The sequence below is a fragment of the Polychytrium aggregatum genome, assembly GCF_025602895.1.
Source record: "Polychytrium aggregatum strain JEL109 chromosome Unknown BJ171scaffold_7, whole genome shotgun sequence".
Classification (NCBI taxonomy): domain Eukaryota; kingdom Fungi; phylum Chytridiomycota; class Chytridiomycetes; order Polychytriales; genus Polychytrium; species Polychytrium aggregatum.
Genome location: NW_026516209.1, coordinates 100,973 through 125,102, shown reverse-complemented (window position 1 = coordinate 125,102; position 24,130 = coordinate 100,973). Strand labels below are relative to the sequence as shown.

At 59.3% G+C, this 24,130-nt stretch overlaps 9 protein-coding genes across 9 annotated transcripts; 4 read left to right on the top strand and 5 right to left on the bottom strand.

Annotated features, from left to right (window-relative positions):
* Positions 1-15: 15 nt before the first annotated feature.
* Positions 16-986, top strand: BJ171DRAFT_565781 (uncharacterized protein; the record flags this gene model as incomplete). The annotated part of the gene is made up of 2 exons (XM_053113369.1): positions 16-213; positions 387-986. The coding sequence occupies 2 exons, from the start codon at positions 16-18 to the stop codon at positions 822-824; spliced, it is 636 nt and encodes a 211-aa protein (XP_052969524.1). The 3' UTR covers positions 825-986.
* A 326-nt stretch (positions 987-1,312) lies between these two features.
* BJ171DRAFT_492758 (uncharacterized protein) lies at positions 1,313-3,200 on the top strand. Its single transcript, XM_053109839.1, has 5 exons — positions 1,313-1,543; positions 1,787-1,884; positions 2,052-2,124; positions 2,353-2,516; positions 2,619-3,200. Exons 1-5 carry the CDS (start codon positions 1,334-1,336, stop codon positions 2,905-2,907), a joined length of 834 nt encoding a protein of 277 aa, XP_052969523.1. The 5' UTR covers positions 1,313-1,333; the 3' UTR covers positions 2,908-3,200.
* A 230-nt stretch (positions 3,201-3,430) lies between these two features.
* Positions 3,431-4,726, bottom strand: BJ171DRAFT_492754 (uncharacterized protein). The gene is made up of 3 exons (XM_053109838.1): positions 4,425-4,726; positions 4,186-4,322; positions 3,431-3,947 (listed from the first exon to the last, which is right to left on the bottom strand). Exons 1-3 carry the CDS (start codon positions 4,474-4,476, stop codon positions 3,618-3,620), a joined length of 519 nt encoding a protein of 172 aa, XP_052969522.1. The 5' UTR covers positions 4,477-4,726; the 3' UTR covers positions 3,431-3,617.
* Positions 4,727-4,737: 11 nt separating this feature from the next.
* BJ171DRAFT_275633 (uncharacterized protein) lies at positions 4,738-6,388 on the bottom strand. The gene is made up of 2 exons (XM_053106833.1): positions 6,203-6,388; positions 4,738-6,110 (listed from the first exon to the last, which is right to left on the bottom strand). Exon 2 carries the CDS (start codon positions 6,052-6,054, stop codon positions 4,873-4,875), a length of 1,182 nt encoding a protein of 393 aa, XP_052969521.1. The 5' UTR covers positions 6,055-6,110; positions 6,203-6,388; the 3' UTR covers positions 4,738-4,872.
* Positions 6,389-7,565: 1,177 nt separating this feature from the next.
* Positions 7,566-11,209, bottom strand: BJ171DRAFT_275676 (uncharacterized protein). The gene is made up of 2 exons (XM_053106834.1): positions 10,678-11,209; positions 7,566-10,522 (listed from the first exon to the last, which is right to left on the bottom strand). The coding sequence occupies exons 1-2, from the start codon at positions 11,048-11,050 to the stop codon at positions 7,686-7,688; spliced, it is 3,210 nt and encodes a 1,069-aa protein (XP_052969520.1). The 5' UTR covers positions 11,051-11,209; the 3' UTR covers positions 7,566-7,685.
* A 741-nt stretch (positions 11,210-11,950) lies between these two features.
* BJ171DRAFT_456062 (P-loop containing nucleoside triphosphate hydrolase protein) lies at positions 11,951-16,762 on the bottom strand. Its single transcript, XM_053108305.1, has 8 exons — positions 16,698-16,762; positions 15,785-16,495; positions 15,184-15,630; positions 14,203-15,048; positions 13,287-13,994; positions 12,923-13,129; positions 12,691-12,834; positions 11,951-12,578 (listed from the first exon to the last, which is right to left on the bottom strand). The coding sequence occupies exons 2-8, from the start codon at positions 16,367-16,369 to the stop codon at positions 12,216-12,218; spliced, it is 3,300 nt and encodes a 1,099-aa protein (XP_052969519.1). The 5' UTR covers positions 16,370-16,495; positions 16,698-16,762; the 3' UTR covers positions 11,951-12,215.
* A 1,016-nt stretch (positions 16,763-17,778) lies between these two features.
* BJ171DRAFT_456059 (peptidase S8/S53 domain-containing protein) lies at positions 17,779-20,149 on the top strand. The gene is made up of 6 exons (XM_053108304.1): positions 17,779-18,313; positions 18,448-18,596; positions 18,753-19,107; positions 19,246-19,359; positions 19,465-19,590; positions 19,705-20,149. Exons 1-6 carry the CDS (start codon positions 17,981-17,983, stop codon positions 19,885-19,887), a joined length of 1,260 nt encoding a protein of 419 aa, XP_052969518.1. The 5' UTR covers positions 17,779-17,980; the 3' UTR covers positions 19,888-20,149.
* A 321-nt stretch (positions 20,150-20,470) lies between these two features.
* BJ171DRAFT_456056 (putative glutathione S-transferase) lies at positions 20,471-21,712 on the top strand. The gene is made up of 2 exons (XM_053108303.1): positions 20,471-21,033; positions 21,173-21,712. The coding sequence occupies exons 1-2, from the start codon at positions 20,565-20,567 to the stop codon at positions 21,562-21,564; spliced, it is 861 nt and encodes a 286-aa protein (XP_052969517.1). The 5' UTR covers positions 20,471-20,564; the 3' UTR covers positions 21,565-21,712.
* On the bottom strand, positions 21,713-24,112 carry BJ171DRAFT_492744 (VPS28 protein-domain-containing protein). Its single transcript, XM_053109837.1, has 8 exons — positions 23,584-24,112; positions 23,261-23,388; positions 23,032-23,128; positions 22,784-22,909; positions 22,546-22,691; positions 22,404-22,427; positions 22,243-22,299; positions 21,713-22,088 (listed from the first exon to the last, which is right to left on the bottom strand). The coding sequence occupies exons 1-8, from the start codon at positions 23,698-23,700 to the stop codon at positions 22,052-22,054; spliced, it is 732 nt and encodes a 243-aa protein (XP_052969516.1). The 5' UTR covers positions 23,701-24,112; the 3' UTR covers positions 21,713-22,051.
* Between the last annotated feature and the right edge of the window lie 18 nt (positions 24,113-24,130).

The following is a 24,130-nucleotide window of genomic DNA, read 5'->3' as shown; positions in this document are numbered from 1 at the left end:
ATCGCTTTGCTACAAATGAAGCTCGCTCTCTACTCGGCCCTGGCCCTCGGTGCATCCCTCACCGGCGTCGCTGCATCGGTTTGCGACCCCAACCAAATACCATCCGATATCATCCAGAATGCCCCGCTCGTTCAGCAATCTACAACCTGGGTCTCGAACCCCAACGTCCCAATCACTATCAATGGTAACGTTCAAGTCTTGACAGGATGCACGGTAAGTGGACATGCGCTTTGGCCGGCACATTGGTTCATCATGAGACACCGAGGCCAGAGGGATAATGCACTAGAACGATGCATAGTGCTTCAAACGCAAGTGATATGGGACCCATACCAGTGTCTTTGACAGGCATACACCACTGACTGTTCAGTTCTCCTGTTCTCCCCTAGTTTGTTGTCCACAATTTTACATTCTATGGCTCGCCTCCAGGACAAGTCTTGTGGTACGGCGGCTCTCCCGGCTCCAGCGTCGCAATCACTGTCTCGGACGACCAGGTTATCCAGCAAGTCGGAAACCTTGACTCTCCAGTCTTCACCCTGCGAAGCCAGCCTGGCTCCCAAGCCTCGTTCTCTGACTTCACAGAGCTGAGAATCTTTGCCGTGGATCCCGTCAACCAGCTGATTGCCACGGCCCAGATTCGCCAGGTAGCCACCTCCACCTCCCAACAGCCTCCGGCTCCGCCTTCGGCATCCCAGAGCAATGCGTCCGGAAACAAGACCAACTTGATTGCAACGCAGCCACCCACCTCGGACTCGGGCCGGCGCCCCATCGCTGTCGCAGAGCTGTTGGCGGCTCTTGCGCTTTCGATCGTGGCTCTGGCTCACTGAACAGATGCTTCTGCGCGTTTGGTTTGTTTCCATGATACTCACTCAGATGGCGCTTTTGAGTACTCTTCTACCCCGGTCCCATTCTCGGTGCAATGTGGAATGGTATGCATCGAGCAAGACGGTACAGAATAAAATGACCATCGCCATTTGAGCTTCCTGCGATCACTCTCGCCAAGCCTCCTTCGCCGTGAGTCTGGCCAGGGATATGCAGCCCTGGGATTGTCTCCCTCTTTGGGCGGAGGTTGCCATCACATGCACTGGCCCCGCTCGGGCCGGCTGGTGCTCCCGGCAATCCAAGTGCGGCTCCATAGCCGCTTCGGCAGGGCCTCTCCTCTCAGACTCGACTGGCACTTACCAAGAAACGGCGTCGAGTCCAGAGCCGACGCGACTGCCACATTACTTACCTTCTCAGCAAAGCCAGAACGTCTTGCGAACAAGAGAGCAAGCATAAGACTGCACCACAAACCTCAGCGCTCCCGCCGGCCACCCCTCCTTTCTCTGCTACAGCAATGAACGACTCTCTCTACTGCGCCGAGCAAATCAAGATCCCGCCTGATCTGCCCGAGATCCTCAAGAACTACGCCAAACACATCATCAAGACCCAGCCTGCGGATATCATCGCGAGTTCGGCCGAGTATTTCGGCCGGTTGGCAAAGCAGAAGAGTCAGAGCAGCGGCAAGAAGCTGACGGACCTTCAGCTCGAGGCGTTTTATGGAAAGGTATGTTGCCTTGATGGAGACGGAGCCTCGTGCTGCCTGGTCGCCAGAGTGACCGGGCGCCTGCCATCGGCAACCACAGGCCAAAGCGACGCCCATCCACATTAGCGCATACCTCCGTCAAGCACACATTCGATACAGCCATGCAGACCCGCATCTTCCAGGGTCGAGCGTGTGCATTTTCTCGCTCCCTCAGTTGCAACCGACGCGTGTTGATAACCCTTTTCGAATGACTGTCCGCTGCAGTTTGCCCACACCGATCGAGCCCTTGTGAGCAAGAAGGAGGTCGAGGCCGCCTGCAACGACAACGGGGTCGTGCAGATGCAGATGAACGAGATCATTGCGTATGTCTTGTCGTGTGTTGGTGGTGCACACCCTCGGGCAATTGAACGGGCCTTGCGCATCACCCATCGACCGAGCCCACATTCCTCGCCTGCCCGCTGCTGCCTGTGCTGGTGCCTGCTCTGAGTCGCGCAGCCTCGATTGATATATCCCGCTTTGCTTCCATCAGCGTCGGTGGCTGGCAAGGCGACCGCATCCCGTGGCTGAAGTTTTGGTTTCTATTGGTCGCCTCAGCATCGGGAGTATGTTCCATTTTATCATTGCTGCTCCCTTGGCATCGTCTGCGCGCATCGTCCCTCGCATCGTCCCTCGTATCGGATCCTCGAATGATGCCGCCCCGACTGACGCCCAACCATGCCAAGGGCTACACCGAATTCTATGCCGTGATGCTTGTGCTGTGCTCGTGCTGTGCTTGACCTTGGGCCGCCCTTCGCTGATGTTTCGCGCTCACAAAAACCGTGACATCACAGACCCTCCCGGCCACCATCGAGTCGATATGCAAACTGCTTGCCAACAACGGAAAGATCGCAGCCAATATCATCACCGAATGCTTCCAGTTCCTTGCCGACAAGGATCCTGACATTGATCAAACCTCCGTCGACGACACATTCCGCGCTATCCAGGCGCTGCAGAGGTACATCCGACAGCACACAGTCGTGTCTGTGCATCACTCTTGCTGCCGGGAGCGGCCCAACCGAACCTAACGCTGGATCGCGCTTGCATTCGATTCTGTCAGCGGCAAGGAAATGTCCTGCGCTGGGGTCATTGATGCCATTCGAAAGGAACTCAAGTACGAAAGCACAACAGTATCGGCTGCCCCGCAGAAGGCAGCGGCGCCAGCACAGGTGATCTCAGAAACAAATGACATCGAAGACGTGGCTGTCGGTGGAACAGAGGAGCCTGCAGCGGCGGCAGAGCCGGAGCCAGAGCCGGAGCAAGAGCAAGGGCAAGAGCAAGAGCAAGAGCCGGTGGATGCTCCGGCAAGCGAGGCGCCTGCTGAAGCTGTCGCCGAGGAGACCGAGTAGAGTCGGGCGTCGTTTGTAACAAAGACCCGTTGGAGTGGCTGGGTTTGATGTCTCGAGCAGCGGCAGCTCGGTCGCCTGTCGCTCGGCCGTGGTACTTGCTGTTCGCACAAGGAGCCGTCTGCGATTCCAGTCGACGCCATTCGCGCTGATCCCGAGACGTTTTTGGAGACACAGGCGATAGAAAGAAAGCACTTCGTCTCAATGCATGCCTGGTAGAAGCAGCGCGGTCTGAATGATGCAGAGGAGCGCTGCTGTTGATGTTTGGAGCTGAATACAGATGCTTTACGACATGAGCACCACCGGAAACTTGTGCGGACCATGCGGTTGAGTCAATTCGGCTGCCAAACGGTGTCGAGTCGTCACCAGCCAAACGGCGCCGAGTCGTCACCACCAGCCAAATAACAGCGCAAACAGGTGCATTTACTGCCACTGCCTGCACCGCTATCGTTACCGAGCACACCGCCGCTCTGCGTATATTCAATGAAACGAGTACTGTCGCGACTTTTGTGTAGTGGCTATATTCAGCAGAGTGTATAGCCTTGGATGCACAGTGTGCAAATCGTAGTTTGAGTCAGTATGGGTCGTCTGCTTTGAACAGCACCGAAATTCACAAAAGCGTCGAGATTTGCAAAAGCATCCTGCGCCCAATTCCATCAAGCCTGGCGAGAACGTGAGTGCCGCATTGGCATTGTGGAGGCTTGATGCTGGCCTCACTGCACGATCCAGAAAATCATGTTCGTGGTGCCGCCATTGGGACCCGGAACGACCCCGGGTACAAAGCTGGGACTGCGGACCGATGGCACAGCCCAGAAGTTGAGGTTGCTGGACGGGTTGCTGAGGACAAGGGTGATGCTTTGGCCGGCGGTCAGAGTCAAGCCGGGGCACAGAGGAATGGTTGTTGCCGCAGTGCTGCTGCTGCCAAACTGCAGGTTCGAATACGAGCACGTTGAGAGCAGTGTCGGAGGGACTGCTGCTGTGTAGAAGCTAATGTCGATGGAGAAGGTGCTGGGGCTCCAGACACCAACCCGCATGTTCAGGAACTGGATATACCGAGCCACGGCGGCCAAAATTGCAAGTTGGATGGGCGCGCGAGACACACGGGGGTTAGAGTCAAGGCAGTCAGCAGAGCCACTTCCAGCTCGAGCGGAAATCGCACAGTAGAGCCGAGGCTCCCCGTTTCCTCTGTTCTCGAGTCGCTCGAGTCGCTCGCGAGGTGGCCCATGTTTGCCTGGTTGGGCGCGGAATATCAAGCATCCAGCCTCGACGCATGTAACTCACGCGTGCTGTTCCTGATTGCTGGACAATGAAGCCTTGGGTGAAGTTGGCGCCGGCCGGGAGCGTCCACTGCGCCGAGTTAAGCTGCGTTGCCATCCATCGGCTGTCGACCAGGACGATGGCGCTGACGGCGAGCGGGCCTGCGAGGAATTGCACGCGAGCCGGACGGGTAAGCTGTTTCATCGAGTCGGTGTTGGAATGGGTTTGTGGGGCGGAGCTGGCTGGACAGCCACATCACTCACCGGCCAGAACCAACAAAAGACAAACGAGAACGGTTGAGGTGGTGAGTCTCATTCTGAGTCCGTCCGTGGGTGATGGTTACGATGCGGCTTGACGGGATGACGATGGGAACGCCGTTTGGGCTTGAGGCAGGCAAAGTATCGGCTGTGGCCGACGTGGGCCGCTTCAATCGGCTTATCATGGATTGCCCCAGCCAAGCCCGCCATTTTCCTCCCCCTCCTTGCAGGGAGACGTGCGGGGTTCTGCACTGCAAGTCGCAGCCGATTCAGGGCGCCGCCAATCAACACTCTTGTCTCTGCCCACTGTGGTGCTGCGTGGAGGTCGTCTCCGAAAGACCGGTTTGCGAGCGAGAAGGTGTGTATTGCGACGGTCAAATGACACCACAGGGTCTTCCTTCCTCGGAAACACAGGCCAGGCACTGCTTCCGGTATGCTCGATGATATGGCAGGGCTAGAAGAAGCGGAAGATCGAATCTGCGGGCTGGCTGGCCTTGAATTGGCCGTACCATCGGCAGCCGAGGAACATGAGCCACATGCCCGCGACCCAAGCGACCCAGTACTCCAGGCCCGGGGCAAAGGGCTCGATGCCGAATATCTTCATCCACCAGGCGGCAAAGAAGAACACTTGGAAGTGCCCGATGTAGAAGAAGAAGCTCGAGACGCCATAGCTCATCACAGGATTGTTGGGCGACTTGATCGTTTCCCAGGCGTCCAAAGGAACGACCCGACTGACAAGGCCACGGAGAGACCAGGGTCCAGGGGCGTTGGCCGCAGCCTCGGTACTGGTGGCGAGCAGGAACAGCACCAAGAACAGGTGGTTTGCACCCAAGTTCCAGGTCAGATAGGCCACATCGGGAGGGTACTTGATCAGATTGAAGAAAGCTACCCAGGGGAGCTCGCCGGGCTGGTGGGCCAGGCCAGGGTTGATGTTTCCGAAGCCGCCAAGGGCTCGGAGTGGGAAGAAGATGGCCAAGAGCACCACCGACAAGACCGTGTGGAACTTGATGTTGTCGTTGAATCCAAGCTTGAACTCGGTCATGACCTTGCCGACAAAGATACCCCAGAGCACAACACTGAGCCAAGCCAGCGGCGGGTAGACGCTTCCGATCCGAGCACCATCGCCCATCATGTCGGTGTACGGCAGGACCCACAGCAGATACCAGAAACTAAAGTCGCTCTCCTTTGGCGGCGTGGCGCCATCGTATACCGGGGTGACGGCGGTGATGACAACGGCCAGGATCACGGCGGCGATCAGGTAGAACAGCACCGAGGCCAGTCGGAGACGGTACTGATGGCGATCCTTGTCGTGCTGGGGCAGGGACGAGTTCTCGATCCGTTGATAGAGATAGCTCGTGAGTCTGGTCTCGGCCAGGAGCACAATGGCACCCAGGATCATGTCGATGCCGAGGGCAAAGAGCACGGTCGTCAAGAGGAGGGGCTTGCCCGAGGGAGCCACGAAGCTCATCGTCATCCAAAAGTTGATCAGAGCCAGCAAGAAGCCGCGGATGGCAAAGTGCTGAAGGATGCGGGCATCCGACCAGCCGATCCGCTTGCGGCTGCCGGTGAAGAGTGTGATGCTCACACCCATGGTCATCATGAAGCCGGGTGCGCAAAAGGCCGTGACGAAGCGCATCAGGAAGTGGTAGGCATTGGTGCCATAGAGAGGGACCTCGAACCACTGTTCATGGGCTTAGGATGCAATCGAGCAGCACGGGATGTTAGATCTTGCCAGTTAGAGCTTGCCAGGGCCGTGGGAGTGTCGACTGCGGGATTGGGCTTACCAAGATGAAGGGCGGTCAAGGCCTCACGACTGTCTGCATATCATGGCGCCGGGATCAACAGCGGTTGGGATCAACACCGACGAGCATGTGTGGACAGAGCGTGAGCGAGATGTGATTCTGATCCCAACGCATCCACGAGCCACCCACAGACGACGGCTCGGATGCAAGCGCCCCTGCGGCAAGGAGCGATTCTTACGATCGATCGACTCAAAGATCATCAGCAGGCCCCGCAGCAGATCCAGGGCCACGATCCGGGGGGCCCGGCCAGGTCGCTGTGTGCCGACAGATGGATTCGGGACAGAGGTGTGAGCATCCCGGTAGGTCGGCACGTCGACGGCATGGTGGGGGACGCTCTGGGTGATCCAGGAGGAAGAACAGCAGCATGCCACCGCCAGCAAAGTGGTCGAGGACAGCGGTGCCAGGGATCGGGGATTAGCAGAGGCGATCGACAGGAGGTGGGTGGCCCTGGCCAACGGAAGCGAAAGGGAGCCGAAGGGAGCCGAAGGGAGCCGAAGGGAGCGGGCGCCGTGATCGTCCAGCAACGACGGCGACAGCGACATACCTGCTGGGGTGCCAACAGCGGCGTCTGCTCAGAGGATGTCTGGGGCATCGGGAAGGAGGACGATTGGGAAGGAGAGGTTGCTCGTCTGAGCCAAGCTCGCAGGAAAGAAGACAAAGGCAGGCTGGGGCGAGGGCGATGGGCTGCTCTTTTGATGCGCTGAGACTGTCTGTCCAGAGCGGGCAGGCAGTGAGGCCGATGGTTTGATATCGCCGATGCTGCGAAAGCCGACCGGGGCGATTTCTCAGCAGAACTGTTGTCGAAAGCAGCGGCACTCAATCAGGGTTGGCCAAGCATTCCGCCCCACGACAGACACCCCCCGGGAAAGCGGGGAACTGCGAGACACTGTGGCAATTCCCACGGGAGAACGGCAGCAGACCCAGCAAAGCGGAAAGCATGGGGAAGCCGGATCGCCCATGGATGCCAATGGGTGCCAATGGATGCCGATGGGTGCCGATGGATGCCAATGGGTGCCAATGGATGCCCATGGTACACCAATGGATGCCCATGGCACACCAATGGCACACCGGGATGAGCTGTGGTCGTTGCAAAGAATGGCGGATGCGTGTATGTATGTATTCCATTCAAAAAAAATAGTAGTAGCGGCGATTGGGTTGCCGGAAGGCGCTTGGGAGGAAAACGTCCCGTTCGGCGGGGGGGGGAATACGGTGTGTGGATGCACATTAGGCAGCAATGATGGTCAAGTACGGTGGCTCGAGTAGGAAGGGCAGTCGGGCAGGCATTCGCTCGTTCTACACTGCGGACCCATCGGAGAATGGGAGCAGTTGGGCAAATGCCGCTGGCTGCCGTTGCGATCGTCGCCCTCGGCGCGACAGACCCGAGCAGAGCGATGCAGGGATACCAGGATGCCGGGATGCCAGGGGGGCGGCGATCGGGCGGGCTGGCGGTGGGCTCTGTCGCTGCTCACACGCTGGCTCTGCGTTCTGACAGTTCCTTCGATACCATACTTGAGATCGTCCTCTGGCGACGATACCACTTCTTGAGAGAATCATCGAGTTCTCGTCTGGGTGCTTCATCATTGCTGCCTTCGTCGTTTCCCGACATTGGACCGTGTTGGCTGCCCATCGGTGCCGGCTTTGATCCGATCTTGGATCCGTCGCGGCGCTCGTGTGGGCGCTGCGGCATCTGAGACTTGTCCGAGGCCGGCCGGGACGCAGATGCAAAGACGCTGCGCTGGCCGTCACGGCCGTCGCTCTGGCCGCGGGCGGTCACGAGCAAGGTATATGTGCTGACATCCGGGCGGATGCCCATGTCGCTCATCTCTTTGTACGCACTGAAGCAGCCGCGGGTGTTGCCGACAGTGAGGTAGGCCTTCATGAGGGCGTTGTAGATGCGGGTGTCGAGGACAATGTCCAGTCGCGCCGACTCGCGCACCCACTGATGCGCCGCCAGCGGGTCCTTGAGCTGGCCGCTGATCCGCACCAGAATGTCGAGGGTGTTGAGGGTGATGCGGCCGTAGAGCGGGCCGCTGGGCCCGCCGGGGTTCAGGCGGTGGTAGGCCCTCAGCGCCTCGTCGGGCTGGTTGAGCTTGAGTAGCGTGTTCAAAAGGTCGTTCTGGAGGATCCCCAGCGAGACCGAGTCGTTGACGTGCATGTCCTTTTGGGCCGTTTCCAGAATCGCGATGGCACGCTCGACATTGCTCGAGTTGGCAAAGGCCTTCATCAGGATCTGGTAGGTGGTGATGTTCGGCCGATGCCCGACTTTGACGAGCTCGTCGTAGACGCTGACGGCGCCGCTCGAGTTGACGAGCGTGGCCTGGATCTGCATCAGGATCGTGTAGGTCGACACGTCTGGCTGGATGCCCCGGTCGAGCATCTCCGAATAGAGGCTGTTGACGGTGTCAAAGTGGTGGCGCTTGGCGTTGGCGTGGAGCAGGATATTGTAGGTGGTCACCGAGGGCTTGAGCGACTCGGGGAACTTTTGCAAGAGTCGGTGGGCCGCAGGGATGTCGCCAAAGTCGCAGTAGCCTTGGATCAGAGTGTTGTAGGTGACAATGTTGGGCATAACGCCGTCGGCCTCCATCTGGCTTGCTATCTCGAGGGCCATGCGCATGTTGCCGACCATACACATCAGCCGGATGGCGACCGTGTACCCGACCAGGTTCAGGGCTATCCGCTCCTTCCGCAGCTTCTCGAACCAGTACAGGGCGCCGTCAAAGCTCTTGAGGGTGATGTACCCGTCCATGATGATGCAGTAGAGATGGATGTCGATGTCGATGCCTTCGCGATCAAGGTGGTCAATCATCTGCTCAAACTCTTGCAGCCGACCGCTTTCAGCCCGGCTTTGCAGAAGGATGCCGTAGATTCGCGCATCGGGCTCGATCCCGAGGCTGCACATCTCTGTGTACAGATCCTCGACGCGCGAGAATAGCTGTCGCCGGAAGTTGGACTGCATGAAGATGCAGTAGATCTTGGAGTTGGGCTTGACCCCGAGCGTCTTCATCTCCTTGAAGACAGTGACGCCAAGCTCGTACATCTCGTCCTCTTCCTCGAGCGACAGGCGGCGGGAGTAGTCGCTCCGGGCTTTCGAAGATTCGCTCGACTCGGAGGCCAGGCCGGGTGTGTTTGGCTGGGAATCGCCGTGCGCCGTGTGCTTGGACTCTTTCCACTCTTTGGGGTCCTTGGGGTCCTTGCGCTTCCGAGCAGACGTCGTTGGCCTGGAAAAGGTCTGCGACAGAGTGTGGCTGCGGATGTCGCCTCGGTAGCGGTTGCGAAGATCTCCGTTGAGGAGCATCTGCAAAACGATCTGGTAGACCGACACGGGTGGGACGTTGCCGCTGTCGACGTACCGGCGATAGTAGCGCGCCGTCGTCTTCCAGTCACCCACGGTCGAGTAGACACGCACGAGATAGAGATCGAGCCAGCTGTCGTCGGCATGGGACGTCCGGAGCTTGGAGACCATGGACTCGACATCCCGAACGGCGCCGATGCGGCAAAGGCCATTGGTGATCATCATGTCGGCGGTGCGCTGGTCGAACAGGCTCGCTCGCTCCGGGTGCGCCCGGAGCCACTTGATGGCATACTTGGGCCCAAACTCCCGGATCACGGTTTCCAGGTACAGAACGTAGATCCTGGGGCTGATCTCCAGTCCGCTCTGGTGGAAATCCTCGATAAACTGCTCGATCTTGGCTGTCGACCCAGGCAAGCCCCGTCTTGCCTTCATCAGCACGGTGCTGAAGAGATACTCGTCGACGAGCCCGAGGCTCCGCATATCTGCAATCACGAGTCGGACAAAGGCCTCGGCAGAAGCGTCCGAGCGGATCTCTGAGTACTTGAGCAGCACTGTGAATTGCTCCTGGCTGAGTCGTCCGAGGATCGCCAGCCCACGCGGATCTGATCGCAGCTCCTTGTAGAAGCGACGGAAGCGCTGGCGCGACGGCTCGCCTTCCCACCGCCTGGAAAACCCAGACAGGGTAGTGACATGATACAGCAGCAGATCGAACATGTAGTCCTCGCGCGAGTCGCTATCATCCTGGGACGGTTTCGGGCTGGCAAGAGTCTCGCTGGACGAAGACGTGCCCGTCAATTGGGGCTGCGACTCTTTCCAGATGAGGGTTTCGATCATATCGTCGTTGTCTTCGGAGGCATAGTCGATGCTCTCGTATGTGTCCTCGTGTTGCGACGCCGCTCGGGGCTTCTCATCCTGCTTGGGCTGCAGATGCGCTGGCGCTGAGGCAGGCTGGATGGGATTCGGCGATTGTGCTGGTGAACTGACTACTTTGGTGGTCGATGGCTCTGGATCTGGCGGCAGAATGCTGTTAGCACGAGACGGAGGGCAAAGCTTGACCCCCGACTTGAAGGCAAGACCGCATGAACGCATGCATGTAGAGGCAGATTGAGTCGATGCAATCAGGTCGATCCCGAGCCGACGACAGTGCTGCTGATGGAGGGCTTACCTTGAGCCGAGTGTGGGTGCGACGATTCCAGAGGCTGCTCGGCTTCCAGTTTCCGGAAGTCGGCGTGGTTCTGCGGATTGGGGCTCGCCATCGGGTGGGCCGCAGTCCTGCTGTGAGCGTGGGAGTGAAAGTGCGCTCGGCCGAGATCGAGCAGCGAAAGCGAAAGTAACGGAACATGGCCGTGGCCGTGGCCGTGGTTGTGGTTGTGGTTCGGATGGTACAGGTGGGCTGGATAGGTTTGATGCGAATGTGTGGCTGGCCGACATGCATGCAGGGCCAGTATGTGCTTTGGATCGACGCAACAGCTGCTGCTGCTGCTGCTGGATAACAGGGGCGGTGAAGCCAGCCATCGTCGAATTACGAAGGGCCTCATGGCGGTGCGGGATCGTCGAGATTATCCTCCGCCGCCGCCTTCCCCTCTTATGGATGCAAGGTCTGGCAAGCTCGGATGGATCGCCCGCTTGCGGCTGGGGCCCCCTGCGTCGGCACGATGCGTTCAGGATCAGGAAGAAACAAAAACAATGCCCGGATGAGCAATCCGAGACCGAGAAGGGGGGGGGAAATCAGGGGTACAGTGCCAATGCATGTGGCTGGAAAGCGTCTACAGTAGCCATCAGTCGCACGCAGTCGCATACAATCGCATACAATCGCACGCAATCGCACACAATCGTGGACCGGCCACTGGCATGGACTTGGATGCAGATCCGTCCTGGATCGAGAGGACATTGGCGTGGATGTGCGGGAGGGGCGATCTGGATGCATGGCAGATACAGCTCACTTACGAAGGCAACGAAGAAGGAAAGGGAGGGAGTGAGAGAGGACGAGGGTGTCAGGGAATCGGGCAGGGACACGGCCTCTCTGGCTCTCGCGGCAGGATGGAAGGGCCGATGCAGGGTGGGCTTTTGCGGCAGGTTGTCTCTGTGGGGATGTGCAGATCTGGATCGGCATCGACGGCAGCCCAGACAGACGAAGAAAAAAAAGCACGCGGGCAAGGGCTGGGGCGCAGGCCCATGATGCCTGTGGACGCGCAGGGTTAGGGCTGGACAGCTGGATTGTCAATCTGCAGCGACATCGGCAGCGATATCCGCAACGATGGCATATGCGGCGATGGCATATGCGGCGCCCGCAAGCCGAGAGCAGTCCTGTTCCCCTGGCATCAGGGTTATATTGTGTAGACAGTGCGTGGGCCAGCAAAGGACCCCCAGAGGCAGACGCCGTCCAGTGGCGATCTCCCCCAGCAACATGAAGCCACCCACCCTCTCCAAACCCCCCCCCCGCGTCTTGAATCCTAACAACAAAAACTCCGACAAACGGCTGCGACGGCGGCCAAGTTCGCATCGGCTGCGAGAGTCTGCGGCACCAGAAACCCTGTTGTGGTGTGGTCAGGGGCCGTCGGTGCTTGCAATGACAGGACAGTCGACGGACAAGACTCGGCGAGACATCATCTGCTTTCGCAAAGCAGCGCCCTCTCCCCATCCTCACTCCCGCTTCGAATCATCGATAGACCACCAGCTGCCGCCTGGTCAGGCAACGGGCGCTTAGAAGTTGCCGAGCTTGCCGTTGGCCGGGAGCAGGCCACGCCCCTCGCCCATTTCTTCCTCGTCACTGCTGAGGGATTTGCCCTTGAAGCTGGCGACGAGGCGGCGACGTTCGAGTTCCTTAAGCTCCTTGCGGGTCAGCTTCTTGCCGCCCATGCCGAGAGGCGCCGCCTTTTTGGCGGGGACAGGCGAAGCAGAGGCAGAGCCGGCCTTGGAGGACGTCTCCTGGGGGGCACCAGCAGAAGTGGCCGCGTCTCCGGCGACATCGGTGTCCTTCGAGGTCTCCTTGCCGAGCTTGACGGCCTCAAGGCCCTCCTCGATTTCCTTGGAGGTCACAGTGCTCGACTTGCCTTGGATGGTGATCTAGAAACATTGAACGCGGTCAGCAGCAGCGCCAGGGCCAGCAACACGGCCACGTTCAAGACTTGACGCTGCAACAGTCGAAGCACAGCAAGCATGCCTGTCAAAGACTCACCTTGCCGTTGTCGACATGCCAGACTTCGGTGCAAATGGCGCCAGTGAACTCGGAGTTGTGCGAGATCATGATCACACCGCCGGCGTATTCACGGATCGCCTGGGCGAGAGCACCGAGCGAGTCGCGATCGAGGTAGTTGGTGGGCTGTGAGAGCAAGCGCACAGTCCAGTTAGATCGCTGCGCATTCGGGGTTTGGATCAACTCGGTGGCCGATCTGGCTCGAGCAGCATACCTCGTCGAGCACGACCATGTGCGGGTTGTTCCACATGGCAGCTGCCAGCACGACCTTGACCTTCTGTCCGCCACTGAGACCCCGAATCAGACCGTGAGTGCTGAACTCGGGATCCAGGCCAAAGTCCTGGAGATGCTTCTGGACGATGGGCGAGGTGAGGGGGCGGTAGTAGATACCGGGGTTCATGGCTTCGCGATCGTCGTAGGCCTGGCATGGGACAGGGATATCAGGCGTCAGGGACACTGCGACCCGAGCAGGTTCAAGCGGCCAAGAGGCGCGATATCATGATGCAAACACCCGTCTTGGCGCAAACACCTGTCTTGGCCAATGCAATCATGGCAGATGCTCAGATGCAGCGGCTCACCTGGAGAAGCTTGGAAAAGCCCCACTCCTGCAGCTGGTCGCGCATGATCCACGAGTTGTACTTGTGTCTCAGTCCAACCCACTTGACCTCGTACTCAAACGTGCGCTTGTACTTGCGGCGGCCCATGAGCATCTCGACGCGGCGCAACTGGTCCTCAAACTTGATCTCGCGGTTCATCAGGGCCTTCTCCTCGTCGCTGATCTGGCGCGAGGCCTTCTCGAGCACTTCCTTGTCGTCGCCATTGGCAAAGCGCCAGCGGATGTATTCGTTGGCAGTCTTGTCGAGGTGCTGCTCGACGTGGTGGAAGGCGTGCTGGGCGACGTAGGCCAGTCGCAACGTCGGGTGCTTGTAGACGATTCCCTCCTGCGGGACAGCCTCGCCCGTGAGAACTTTGATCAGCGTCGACTTGCCCGCGCCGTTGGGGCCGATGACGGCAATGCGCGACGACAGCGAGCATGCCACGTTGATATCGTCGAGCGCCAGTCGGTTGGTGTTCGGGTAGCTGTATTTGATTCCAACCATGCGAATCACGGCCTTGTTGGGGTTCTTGACGCCGTCAAGGACACCGGGCTTGGGGAAGATGTACTTGAGCTGGGTCGCAGCCAGCTCGTAGTAAGCCTTGGCCTCGGGCTTGATCTTGACAAACTCTGACAAGTTGCCCTTGTATGTCTTGAGCTTGAGCTGCTCGTAATGGATGATGTAGGTGCACTGGACGATAACAAAGCAAGGTGAGTGGACGCAGCGATCAGTGAATCTGAGGAGGGGGCGTTGGACAGCGCAAAAGCAGCCTCCATAGCGACACTCCAACGGCATGACCGTGCCTCGCCAGCACCACACCGCTGAAGCAGTCGCCTTGATCCGACCCATCCAACGACCAAAGCGCAAGCGATGCGCTGGATGCTGCTCAGGTACTCACGACATTGTCCAAAAAGCCCGAGTCGTGCGAGACGATCATGCTCGTGACGGTCGTGAGGCTGTTGAGGTAGTTCTCCAGCCAGGCCACATTCTCCTTGTCGAGGTGGTTGGTCGGTTCGTCCAGGAGAAGAATGTCGGCCTTCATAAGCATGGCTCTGGCCAGCTCGAGTTTCATCTTCCAGCCGCCAGAGAGCTTGGAGATGGGCAGCTGCAGGCGTTCGGGAGTGAATCCGACGGAAACCAGGACCTGGTGGATCTCTTCCCGCGACTGACCCGCGATCTTGGGGTCGGCCGCGACAAAGTCAACGGGAGGCAGATCGGCCTCGGAGGCCTGCAGGTCGTGGCCGACGTAGATGGTGCGGAGCTCGTCGGGCGAAGGGAAGCCGTTGAGCTGGCCGTTGGCAATGGCCTTCATCAGCGTCGACTTGCCGGCGCCGTTGGGACCACAGAGGCCGTAGCGCTGGCCACGGACCAATCGCAGGTTGGTGCGGTTGAGGAGCAGCATGGCGCCGTAGGCCAAGCTAAAGTCGCAGTTGCAAAGCTCCTCGCCCTCGGCATCGTCGCCCGAGGCAATCTGGACATCCCGACGCTTGGACTTTTGGAGGTTGTTGAGCTGGGTGACGAGGGATTCGGCCTGCTCGGCCGTCAGATACGCCTGCAGGAAGAGCGGCGTGTGCTTGAGCCACGTCTTGAGGGTGTACTGCGAGTCCTTGACAAAGTTGGAGGCCACGGCCGAGACAAGCTCCAGCACGAGCTGGAAGGGCGGGAAGGACAGGAGCTCGGCATCGACCATGGGGCCAAGCAGGGTCTGGAGCTTCTTGAAGATGCCAGCCGGGGCGTCGTCGAGCTGTTCATGAGCCGGAATCGCAGGGGGTGGGATGGGTCAGCGAGGCACGCATACAATCAATTCAAAGCAAACGAGGGTGCTGGGGTGAGTGACTGGTAGTCTGGCGGGGGAGCGCAGCGTATGGATCGATCTTACATCCTCGCTCTTGTCAAGGTCCTCGCGGTGGTCGCCTCCACCGACGCGGATCAGGGTATCCTTGGCATTCGTGGCGACCTCGCGGAACTCTGGGTCGCCGGCAACTTCAATGACTCGCTCCAGACCCGGGAGCAAGACCGGGAGGAACTGGTGGGCATCGGCGGGGTTGGTGACGAGCTTGCACATGTTGCCGATGATGAGGGCTGTCTGTCGGAGCATGCTGGTCTTGCGCTCCTGCAGAGCTCGCGACAGCAGCGGGGTCATGATGGCCAGTGTGGGGCCCTCGACGGTGGTGACGAAGGTGGTGGCAGCCAGCTTGGCGATGCAGGCAGGGACTTCTTCAGGGCGAGCGATGCAGCCGACGAGGTCAGGGAGGAGGTGGGTCAGGTCGATGTTGGTGAGACAGTTGCAGACGGCCGACATGGCGGTGTGGGCAGCCTTGCAGACCTGGAGTGGACGAGGGAGACGCAAAGTCGGAGAGCGAGATTCATCAGAACAATGCAGAGCATGGTGCGTGCGCTGTCGAGGCCGGAGGAGCCCAAGACGCTGATGCAACAACAGCCGCGCCGGCCAGGCAGCCGTGCAGGCGGACAACGGGTACCTCGGGCTTGGTATCCCACATGGCCTCGGAGACAGCAGGAACGAGCAATGGCAGGCAGTCGTTGGTGATTTGGGTGAACTTTTTGGCAAGCGATCCAATGAGCTTGAGGGCCGCTTCCTTGGTCTGCCACTTGGAGCGCTCGTTCTTGAGCACCTCGAGCAGGGTCGGCCAGTAGAGCCGGACGGTCTCGTCAACGACCTGGCCGAGGATCGTCTTGATGGCATCATCAGCGGCGCGGCGGACGGAGGCCTCCTTGTCGGCATGCATATCCAGAACGATGGAGAGAATGTCGCCGTCGACACCTTTGCCGATGACAAAGGGCTGGATAGAGTAGCCGCACAACTCGACTATGGCGTTGAAGGCCAGCAGGGCGCCCTCACGGACGGCAGCCGACTTTTTGTACTCGGCAGCACCCTTGAGGTTGGGCAGGATTTCGTAGTCATAGATGATGGAGACGCCGCCGTTGTTCTTGATGAGCTCGGCGAGCTTGCGGGCGGCCTCTCGTCGCTTCGAATTGGAATCCGAGCTGGTGAGGTCGGTGAGCAGGTTGCCAATCTGATCGACCAAGGGCACGAACTCGAACATGTGTGCGGCGGAGACGGGCGAGTCGGGGGAGTATTCGAGGCTCGGGAGGGGAGAAGTGTCGGCGGACAGGGATCCGAGGACGTTGTGCAGACAGAAGGAGGAAAGCAGACGATCCGTGCGAATGGACTGGGCCAGAGGGCGACGGATGGGCGAGCGGGTCAGAGTGGCTTGCTTGCTGAGGCCACGGCAAGGCAAGGGCCGGACCAGCACCAGCGATTCGGCATCCTCGGCAGCGACAGCAGCACCGACGCCCGGGGCAGAGACAAAGGTGGATGCGAAGGACCCGCATGCGACATGCAGCAGGCTCGGCGGTGGCGGGCAAGCATACCTGATGTTGCCTGTCCTGGCGATGCTTCTGGAGAAGGCGGAAGAGAGGTGTGGTGCGGCTGGCTGATTTTGAGGGATTGTCCAAAAAAAAAAAAATTGTCACACGAGGCTGAGCATGCGATTCGCCGAAATCAAATGTGGGTGGCGGATCGAGCCGGATCGAGTGGATTAGATCGAGTGGATTGGATCGAGTGGATCGAATGGATCGACTCGCCCAGGCGCGCCACACCTCGTGCCGCCAATCAGGCGCCGAGCCAGGCGGGCCAATCCGCGCGCCAGAAACATGCGGTCAGCTGACTGGCTCTGGACTCCGACAAACAGCCAAGCAAGCAAGCAAGTGATCAACCAAGCAATCAACCAAACAACCAAGCAACCAAGTAATCAAGTGGATACCCCACCAGGACTGCTCTGCAACGATTGCGATTCGCATCGAATAATACATTATAATCGCGGCGTGGTGAGAGATGCATCCCGCATTGATGTGATCTGCACTCGTGCCATGCATTCCGATAAATGTCCTTGGACGACCTCCCACCAGCCGCTGCTGCTCGGACACCGTTCCCATGGCGCCTGTCCCTGCTCGGCATTCCGTCCATCCATTCCTTTGCCAGCCACCGATTCGTTCGTCGATCCGTTCGTCGATCCGTTCGGCGAGTCGACTCGCTTATCGAGTCGCCCGCCGGCTCCGTCTGGTCACATCATCGTTCCCGCCCACCACGGCCCGCCTCTCATCCACCCACACGCCCGAACCGCACCTGCGAGATACGCACACCCGTATCGCAATCACATCGCCATCCGCATCCGCCCGACGCTTGCGGCCGCTGAACCGCACATCGGCTGCGGCGCTGGCATGGCAGCAGCCGCCGCCCCAAAGACGTCACCCCGGCCTCCTCCTGACGGCCTCCTGATGGCCTCCAAGGCGACGGGCTCGCGCCATTGGCCTTGGCTGAGGACATGTGGCCTGGACAAACACCATGTGAGCCCCCCCCCGGCAGTCATGAGTGCACCAGCTTCGCCTGCGCCGTCATGCCCTCGGCCGCCCTTAAATACTCCCCCATCCGGCTCACCTCCCTCTCGCTCTCATCGCCCTCGGTCTGCTCTTATCCTCCAAGCTCGCTTCGCTCCTTTCCAGCTGCCCATTTGTTTCCCTCTCTTTCGTCTCTCCGTTGAATCGCTCGCTCGCTGCCGTACTATCCCTCTAGCCACTTGTCGATTCTCCTCGCTCCTCATCGCCTTCCCCCTCCACCCGAATCCAGAACCCCCGCTCGGTCCAACTAGCCCGCCATGCGCATCACTCCCTTTTGCCTGTTTGTCCTCGCCTCGGCCATTGGCCATTCGTATGCCGCCAAGGTCTCCCGCGAGGCTCCTCTGCTGGCCGCCAGCAACTCAGACCTGATCCAGGACTCGTACATTGTCGTCCTCAAGGACCATGTCGATCTCTCCGACCATCTGTCGCTGCTTCAGAAGAGCAACTTCATCCAAACCTCCAAGCGCTCTGGCCGCAAGAACTCGGGCCTGAACCAGGTTCAGCGCCAGTTCCAGATTGGCGGCAAGCTCAAGGGCTACTCCGGCCGCTTCGACGCCGAGACCCTCGCCTACATTCGCAACAGCGAGCACGTAAGTGGCGACGGCAATGGAGAAACGAAGTGGAGATGGCCTGCATTCTGCTGCTCCTTAGACCTGCATCCTGCTGCTCCTTAGACCTGCATCTTTGCTGACTCGTCCTGCCCATCCTCGCTCGGCATGAATAGGTCGAGTTTGTCGAGCACGACCAGACCGTCTACGCCATTGAGACCCAGAACGATGCTCCCTGGGGCCTGGCCCGCATCTCGCATAGAAGCCTGCCCAGGCAGCCCTACGAGTACATTTACGCTCCGGAGGCCGGCGAGGGTGTTACTGCGTAAGTAGCATTGCGGCACCATGGTTGCGTCTGCTGCAGCATAGTGCTCGGGCATGCTATCACCGGATAGGGTTGCTGTTGCTTACCTTCATCCATTGCCCTCCTGCTACATGCCACATTCCTTGCGCTGCCTCTTACTGCACCATGCACATCCAGCTATGTCGTCGACACCGGCGTGAACATCCACCACAAGGATTTTGAGGGCCGTGCCGAGTGGGGCGCCACTATTCCCGAGGGCGATCCCGACGTTGACGGCAACGGCCACGGCACCCACGTCGCCGGTACCATCGCAGGCAAGACCTACGGCGTTGCCAAAAAGGCCAAGGTCAAGGCCATCAAGGTCCTGCGCTCGAACGGCTCGGGCTCGCTTTCGGATGTCATCAGCGGCATCGACTGGGTCGTCACTGACCACGAGGAGCGCAAGTCGAGAGACAAGGGCAAGACCAAGAGTGTCGCCAACATGTCTCTGGGCGGTGGCCGGTCGAGGGCCCTGGACCGAGCCGTTGATGTGGTATGTTGTCGGCCGCAGATGAGCTTGCTCGGTACATTCGCCAGTATAGCGCCGTTTTTGGATATCGACTGGTCTCAGCCGGGGGATACGAAGGTCGGAGTAAAACTAACATGGCGTCCCTTTGCATCTCACATCCAGGCTGTCAAGGCGGGTGTTAATTTCGCCGTTGCGGCTGGAAACGACGGCCTCGATGCCTGCGACTACTCGCCTGCTGCTTCGCAGCTCGCCGTCACCGTCGGTGCCTCCAACTCGGTATGTTGTAGTCGTGTGGAGGGAGGGGTACTTGGCTGGGTTGAGCTCGCTTAACATGCTCACTCGACATGCTCACCCTCGATTCACTGTTTCTTTCGCATACAGCGCGACGAGGCTGCCTGGTTCTCGAACCACGGCGACTGCGTCGACATCTTTGCCCCCGGCCAGGAGATTGAGTCTGCCTGGATCGGCAGCAACGTCGCCACCAACATCATCTCCGGAACCTCCATGGTACGTTCGCATGGCCCATCTGCATCTGCCTTCCATTTGTGCGTCTCTTCTTCTGCACCGACTGCAGCGCCATTCGCTGACACACTTTCTCCGACCCACATCGGACAAATGCAGGCCTCACCCCACATTGCCGGCGTCCTCGCCCTGCTGATTTCCCAGCCCGAGTTCGAGGACTACACCCCCAAGCAGCTCAAGGACGCCCTCGTTAACCTCTCCACCGAGGATGCCCTCGAGGACCTCCCCACCTGGGCGGGCGGCTCCAACCGCCTGGTCTTCACCAACCCTCCCAAGCACTAAAGCAGCTGGGGGCGGCCCCCTCTCTCGTCTGTACATTTGTCCACAATACCACGCCCCCCACGACTTTGAATCTCCCACGGCCTGGCCCCGCAAGTCTATTTATTTTTGACAGTTTTGCCCTCCTTCTCCTCCCGCACTTGGCGTTTACCATAATGTCCGAAATCCCTCTTGCTTCCTGACTTGGACGCGAGCGGTACCAAAAAAATGTTCAACGAATGGATCATGATTGCAGCTGGAAATACACGTAGTTACAGATGCAGAAACCCGGCCGCACAGAGCAGGGGTGGCGAGATGTCCAGGCCAGATTGCACCATCGCAAGCCATGGCCAGCGAGCCCTTTGGTCCACCACCCGAACACACCCCACCAGCCCGGCTCCGGATGTCGTCGGGCCTCGGCATTTGTCACCGCCCGGAGAGGATTCCGTTGCTGACAGAGTGCTGCGACGGGCGTGCGAATGCATCGGCGGTGCGGATGTCTGCGCCAGCGCTTTGAGATGACAAACGGGCGCCATCAACGGCATTTGAAATCCAGGCGCTCAAAAGCTCTCCGACCAGCCGCCCCCTGGTCCCATAAAGCCATGCTCGTCGCCCGCCGTCTGATCGCTCCATCGCCTCGTCCACTTCGTCTCTCTCGACTCGCCCGACCCATCGCTCGCCCAAAGACTTTGTCTGCCGCCATGTCATCCGACTCCTCTGCCCCCAAGGTCTGGACTCCTCCCAGCCACATCGAGGACCTGTATGCCCGCACGGCCGGCAACAAGTTTGCATCGACCAACGCCCCGACGGCCGGCGCCCGCAACGACAAGGAAGTCCCCGTCGGCACGGCTCCCTTCCAGCTCTACTCGCTCGGCACCCCGAACGGCGCCAAGGTCGGCATCATCCTCGAGGAGCTCGGCATCGAGTACGACGCCCACTTCGTCTCCCTCGGCGGCAGCCAGTTCGACAAGGGCTTTGTCCAGATCAACCCAAACTCCAAGATCCCCGCCGCCGTCGATCTCGATGGCCCCGACCACCAGCCCATCAACCTCTTTGAGTCGGCCTCGATCATGCTCTATCTCGCCGAGAAGCACGGCAAGTTCCTGCCGGCCAGCCCTCGTCTCCGCACCGAGGTCATCAGCTGGCTGTTCTGGCAGATTGGCGGCCAAGGTAAGAATGCGACCAGCAACAAGAGGCAGTTCATCCTGGCTGGTTGATCTTGGTTGATCGAGGTGATCACCCCGGTATTGCTGTACTCTCTGACCAATGGCATTGAACTTGTTCTTCCCGGCACTTGCCGCTCGCTCAGGACCCATGACCGGCAACTTTGGCCACTTCTTTGTCTATGCCCCCGAGGACCAGATCGAGGCTCGCAACTACGGCGTTGCCCGCTACGGTATGGAGACCCAGCGTCTCTGCGACGTCCTCGACAAGCACCTCAAGGACCGCGAGTACATTGTCGGCGATGAGGTCACCATTGCCGACTTTGCCATCTTCCCTTGGTTCAACATGCTCCGCATCGGATCGGGCTACAAGCACCCCAGCGGCGTCATTGGCGGCGAGTTCCTCGGCGTGAGTCGCTACCATAACCTGAACCGCTGGGCCGAGCGCATCGCTGCTCGCCCTGGTGTCCAGCGCGGCCTGCAGGTTTGCACCGGCGGTGTCGGCAAGCCCTGGCTGGAGAAGCCTGCCAGTCTGTAACGAAGGAGAAGACCGCCTCTTGATCTCTTGATCTCTTGATCTCCCAACCACTCCCATATTCAAGCTTCTCCCGCTCGTGCTCCCTCTCTCTTGTATCTGCTGAGCAATGAGAATCGCCTGTTCATAGCCACTTCTGTTTGAGAATACAATTATCTCGTGTATTCATGTGCTTAGGGCTGGTGTCGCTGGGGGGGAGTGTTTGGCTTCATGCTCCAGCATCGTGATGGCCGTAGCAGCAAGTTGCGAACGGCCTTGCGATTCGGCATCTGCCTCGGTGCCAACGAGCACAACCCGCTGCTCTCGACCAAATGCGAGGAGCAGCCCGGCACTCGATTGTGGGCAGCGGTTCGGCTTCTTGCTCGACAGACACTGGGGAGGAAGGTGTTGTCTTATCCATCGCCAACCAGCCAGCCAATTCCAACAAATGGGCAGAATTCCAGATGATATTCACAGGCGGCGTTTGGGCTCTCGGTATGGCACCGCCGGCTCACTTGGACAGCGCCGATCGGAACTCGGAATACGCACTGGTGGAAAATCACCGCCGTGAGATGCATCAAAACGCAGCCGCAGATCCGATCATTGGTCAGTATCGGCAGAGTCCGCCAGCACAAGCTGCGACATGCACCACGGCGACCGCCCACACAGCAACTGTCATGATGCCGCGGTGCTCGCACGTACCTCTCCAAGTCGAAGAGAAGCTGGCGAGTCTGCTCTTCGTTGATGGTATCCGATGCCCTGGGAAAGCAAGTGGGTGAGCACGAGTGAGAATGTAACCGGACAGAGAAACCGCACATACGGCCGGCACCACCGCATGGCTCGACCAACGAGCTGCCACATACTTCATTTTGTTCAGCGTGATAAGCCTGAAGACGAGCGGACGGTGTCAGTAATCTGCAGTTCCCCCCCCCTCCTTCCCACTGGGCCTCCCCTTCAGCGATATCGGCAGTGAGTCTGTTGTCAAACGCCTCCAACCCAACATACCAATGAACAATCCTCTTCTTGCCAGTGTAGTCGGGAGGCAGATGTGTGACTTTGTTGAGGTTCTGGACAAGATCGCTCAGCAGCGGGTGGATCTGATCGACAGCCACGAGGTTGAGCTTCAGAGCGTCCATGAGCGTGATGAATCCCTGTTTAAAGGTGGCATCGCATGCATCGGCGGGAGGGAATTAGACATCTCGTCGCGCATGTGGTTGAGGCCGTGATATCATCGACCCGTTACCTGAGTGGTATCGACGCTGTATTTGACAGACGCAGCCGACGGGGCTTCGGTGGTGGCATGCTCGACGGTGGCAGGCACACCCGTTTCCATGAGCCGCTTGAGTCCCAGAGGACACGATTGCCGCAGCTGGGAATGCGATCCGAGGGCATCCACAGTCAGTCAATGAAAAGAGGCAGGGTCTGTTCGGATATGCAGACGGGGCAGTGCTCGGACATGAACCAAGACAGCCCCCCCCCCTGGCAGGATACCTTGTATTGTTGCAGAAACCCTTCGAGATTCGGAATGCTGGGATCGTTGATGGCTGTCTTGAACTGGCTAATGAGCTTCAGGCAAGCCGGAGTATACCTGGGAGCACAGCAGCGGTATCAGTCGGTCAGTTGGCCCATCCTCTGGTGTGCCGCCATGCTGTGTCCTCCGAATGAGGGAGCAGCATATCGGAGCCGAAGCAATAGAGGCAAGCTCGAGCGACATCCGTACTCTTGCGTGCTGACGGTGTCCCGCAGATATGCCTTCTCGAGCTGCTCGGTAGCAACGATGATGCTGAAGAGATCTGCCATGCTCTCGTATGCTTCTCGCTCGGGGTTGCTGTTGAAGAGCCGGACTTCCTGTGGTTCAGACCAAAGGGTAGCCAATGAGTCGGACGGCAAAGGTGCGATGTCCACAACCCAACGGAGTCAAACTGCAGCCCACGCGAGCGAATACGAAGGATGGCAGAACGATTGAGGTTCCGAGCAGCAACGAGAATGGGCCTGAGTGGGCTGGAAGAGATCAACGTCTGGCAAACGGCCCACGGTGACAACCTGCTCGCTGGAATACTGAGTCGGCTTGAACGACGAATCTGTCGGGGCCGAATATCCGAACGACGGATATGCCGAAGCCGAAGCCGGCGCCGTGGCTGTGTTGTAGTATGGGTTCATTGCCTGCACTGGATCGGTGTCTGGAGTGCAATTCAAAATCTCGCAGATGGTGGACGTTTGGCGGATCCTGGGAGGGCAGATGGGAACAGAGGAGCGCCAGGCTCAATGGCGGCTGGTCCAGCCAGATATCAGATGATTCTGATGACGATGACGATGACGATGACGATGATGGTTCTGATGCCCATGGCCCGCCGAGAACCAACAACGGATGTCTCGGAGATATCGCCAGCAGGTCAAATGGCCGCAAGCGCACGATGCAGGATCAGACACAATCGCCTCGCGGAGCATCGGTAACGACAGCCATTGATAGCAGCCTTGGGAGGTGCACAATGGTCAAACGGACGCAACAATCGCCGATCGGCACCGGAACCGTTGACAACCACCGACAGAAACCCCCGAGATCACATCAGAGCCCAACCTCGCATCGCCG

Coding starts and splice junctions, on each gene's coding strand:
- BJ171DRAFT_492758 (XM_053109839.1), top strand. CDS start 1,334: ATGAACGACTCTCTCTACTGCGCCGAGCAAATCAAGATCCCGCCTGAT. Junction 1,885..2,051: donor CAGATGAACGAGATCATTGC/GTATGTCTTGTC, acceptor TGCTTCCATCAG/CGTCGGTGGCTGGCAAGGCG. Junction 2,125..2,352: donor TGGTCGCCTCAGCATCGGGA/GTATGTTCCATT, acceptor GTGACATCACAG/ACCCTCCCGGCCACCATCGA.
- BJ171DRAFT_492754 (XM_053109838.1), bottom strand. CDS start 4,476: ATGAGACTCACCACCTCAACCGTTCTCGTTTGTCTTTTGTTGGTTCTG. Junction 4,323..4,424: donor TCTTTTGTTGGTTCTGGCCG/GTGAGTGATGTG, acceptor AATTCCTCGCAG/GCCCGCTCGCCGTCAGCGCC. Junction 3,948..4,185: donor AGCAATCAGGAACAGCACGC/GTGAGTTACATG, acceptor CGGTATATCCAG/TTCCTGAACATGCGGGTTGG.
- BJ171DRAFT_275633 (XM_053106833.1), bottom strand. CDS start 6,054: ATGCGCTTCGTCACGGCCTTTTGCGCACCCGGCTTCATGATGACCATG.
- BJ171DRAFT_275676 (XM_053106834.1), bottom strand. CDS start 11,050: ATGAGGCCCTTCGTAATTCGACGATGGCTGGCTTCACCGCCCCTGTTA. Junction 10,523..10,677: donor GCACCCACACTCGGCTCAAG/GTAAGCCCTCCA, acceptor TTCTGCCGCCAG/ATCCAGAGCCATCGACCACC.
- BJ171DRAFT_456062 (XM_053108305.1), bottom strand. CDS start 16,369: ATGTTCGAGTTCGTGCCCTTGGTCGATCAGATTGGCAACCTGCTCACC. Junction 13,995..14,202: donor CGGGCTTTTTGGACAATGTC/GTGAGTACCTGA, acceptor GTTATCGTCCAG/TGCACCTACATCATCCATTA. Junction 12,835..12,922: donor ACATGGTCGTGCTCGACGAG/GTATGCTGCTCG, acceptor TTGCTCTCACAG/CCCACCAACTACCTCGATCG.
- BJ171DRAFT_456059 (XM_053108304.1), top strand. CDS start 17,981: ATGCGCATCACTCCCTTTTGCCTGTTTGTCCTCGCCTCGGCCATTGGC. Junction 18,597..18,752: donor GCCGGCGAGGGTGTTACTGC/GTAAGTAGCATT, acceptor ATGCACATCCAG/CTATGTCGTCGACACCGGCG. Junction 19,591..19,704: donor TCATCTCCGGAACCTCCATG/GTACGTTCGCAT, acceptor GGACAAATGCAG/GCCTCACCCCACATTGCCGG.
- BJ171DRAFT_456056 (XM_053108303.1), top strand. CDS start 20,565: ATGTCATCCGACTCCTCTGCCCCCAAGGTCTGGACTCCTCCCAGCCAC. Junction 21,034..21,172: donor CTGGCAGATTGGCGGCCAAG/GTAAGAATGCGA, acceptor CCGCTCGCTCAG/GACCCATGACCGGCAACTTT.
- BJ171DRAFT_492744 (XM_053109837.1), bottom strand. CDS start 23,700: ATGAACCCATACTACAACACAGCCACGGCGCCGGCTTCGGCTTCGGCA. Junction 23,389..23,583: donor CTCAGTATTCCAGCGAGCAG/GTTGTCACCGTG, acceptor TCTGAACCACAG/GAAGTCCGGCTCTTCAACAG. Junction 22,300..22,403: donor ATCACGCTGAACAAAATGAA/GTATGTGGCAGC, acceptor TTGCTTTCCCAG/GGCATCGGATACCATCAACG.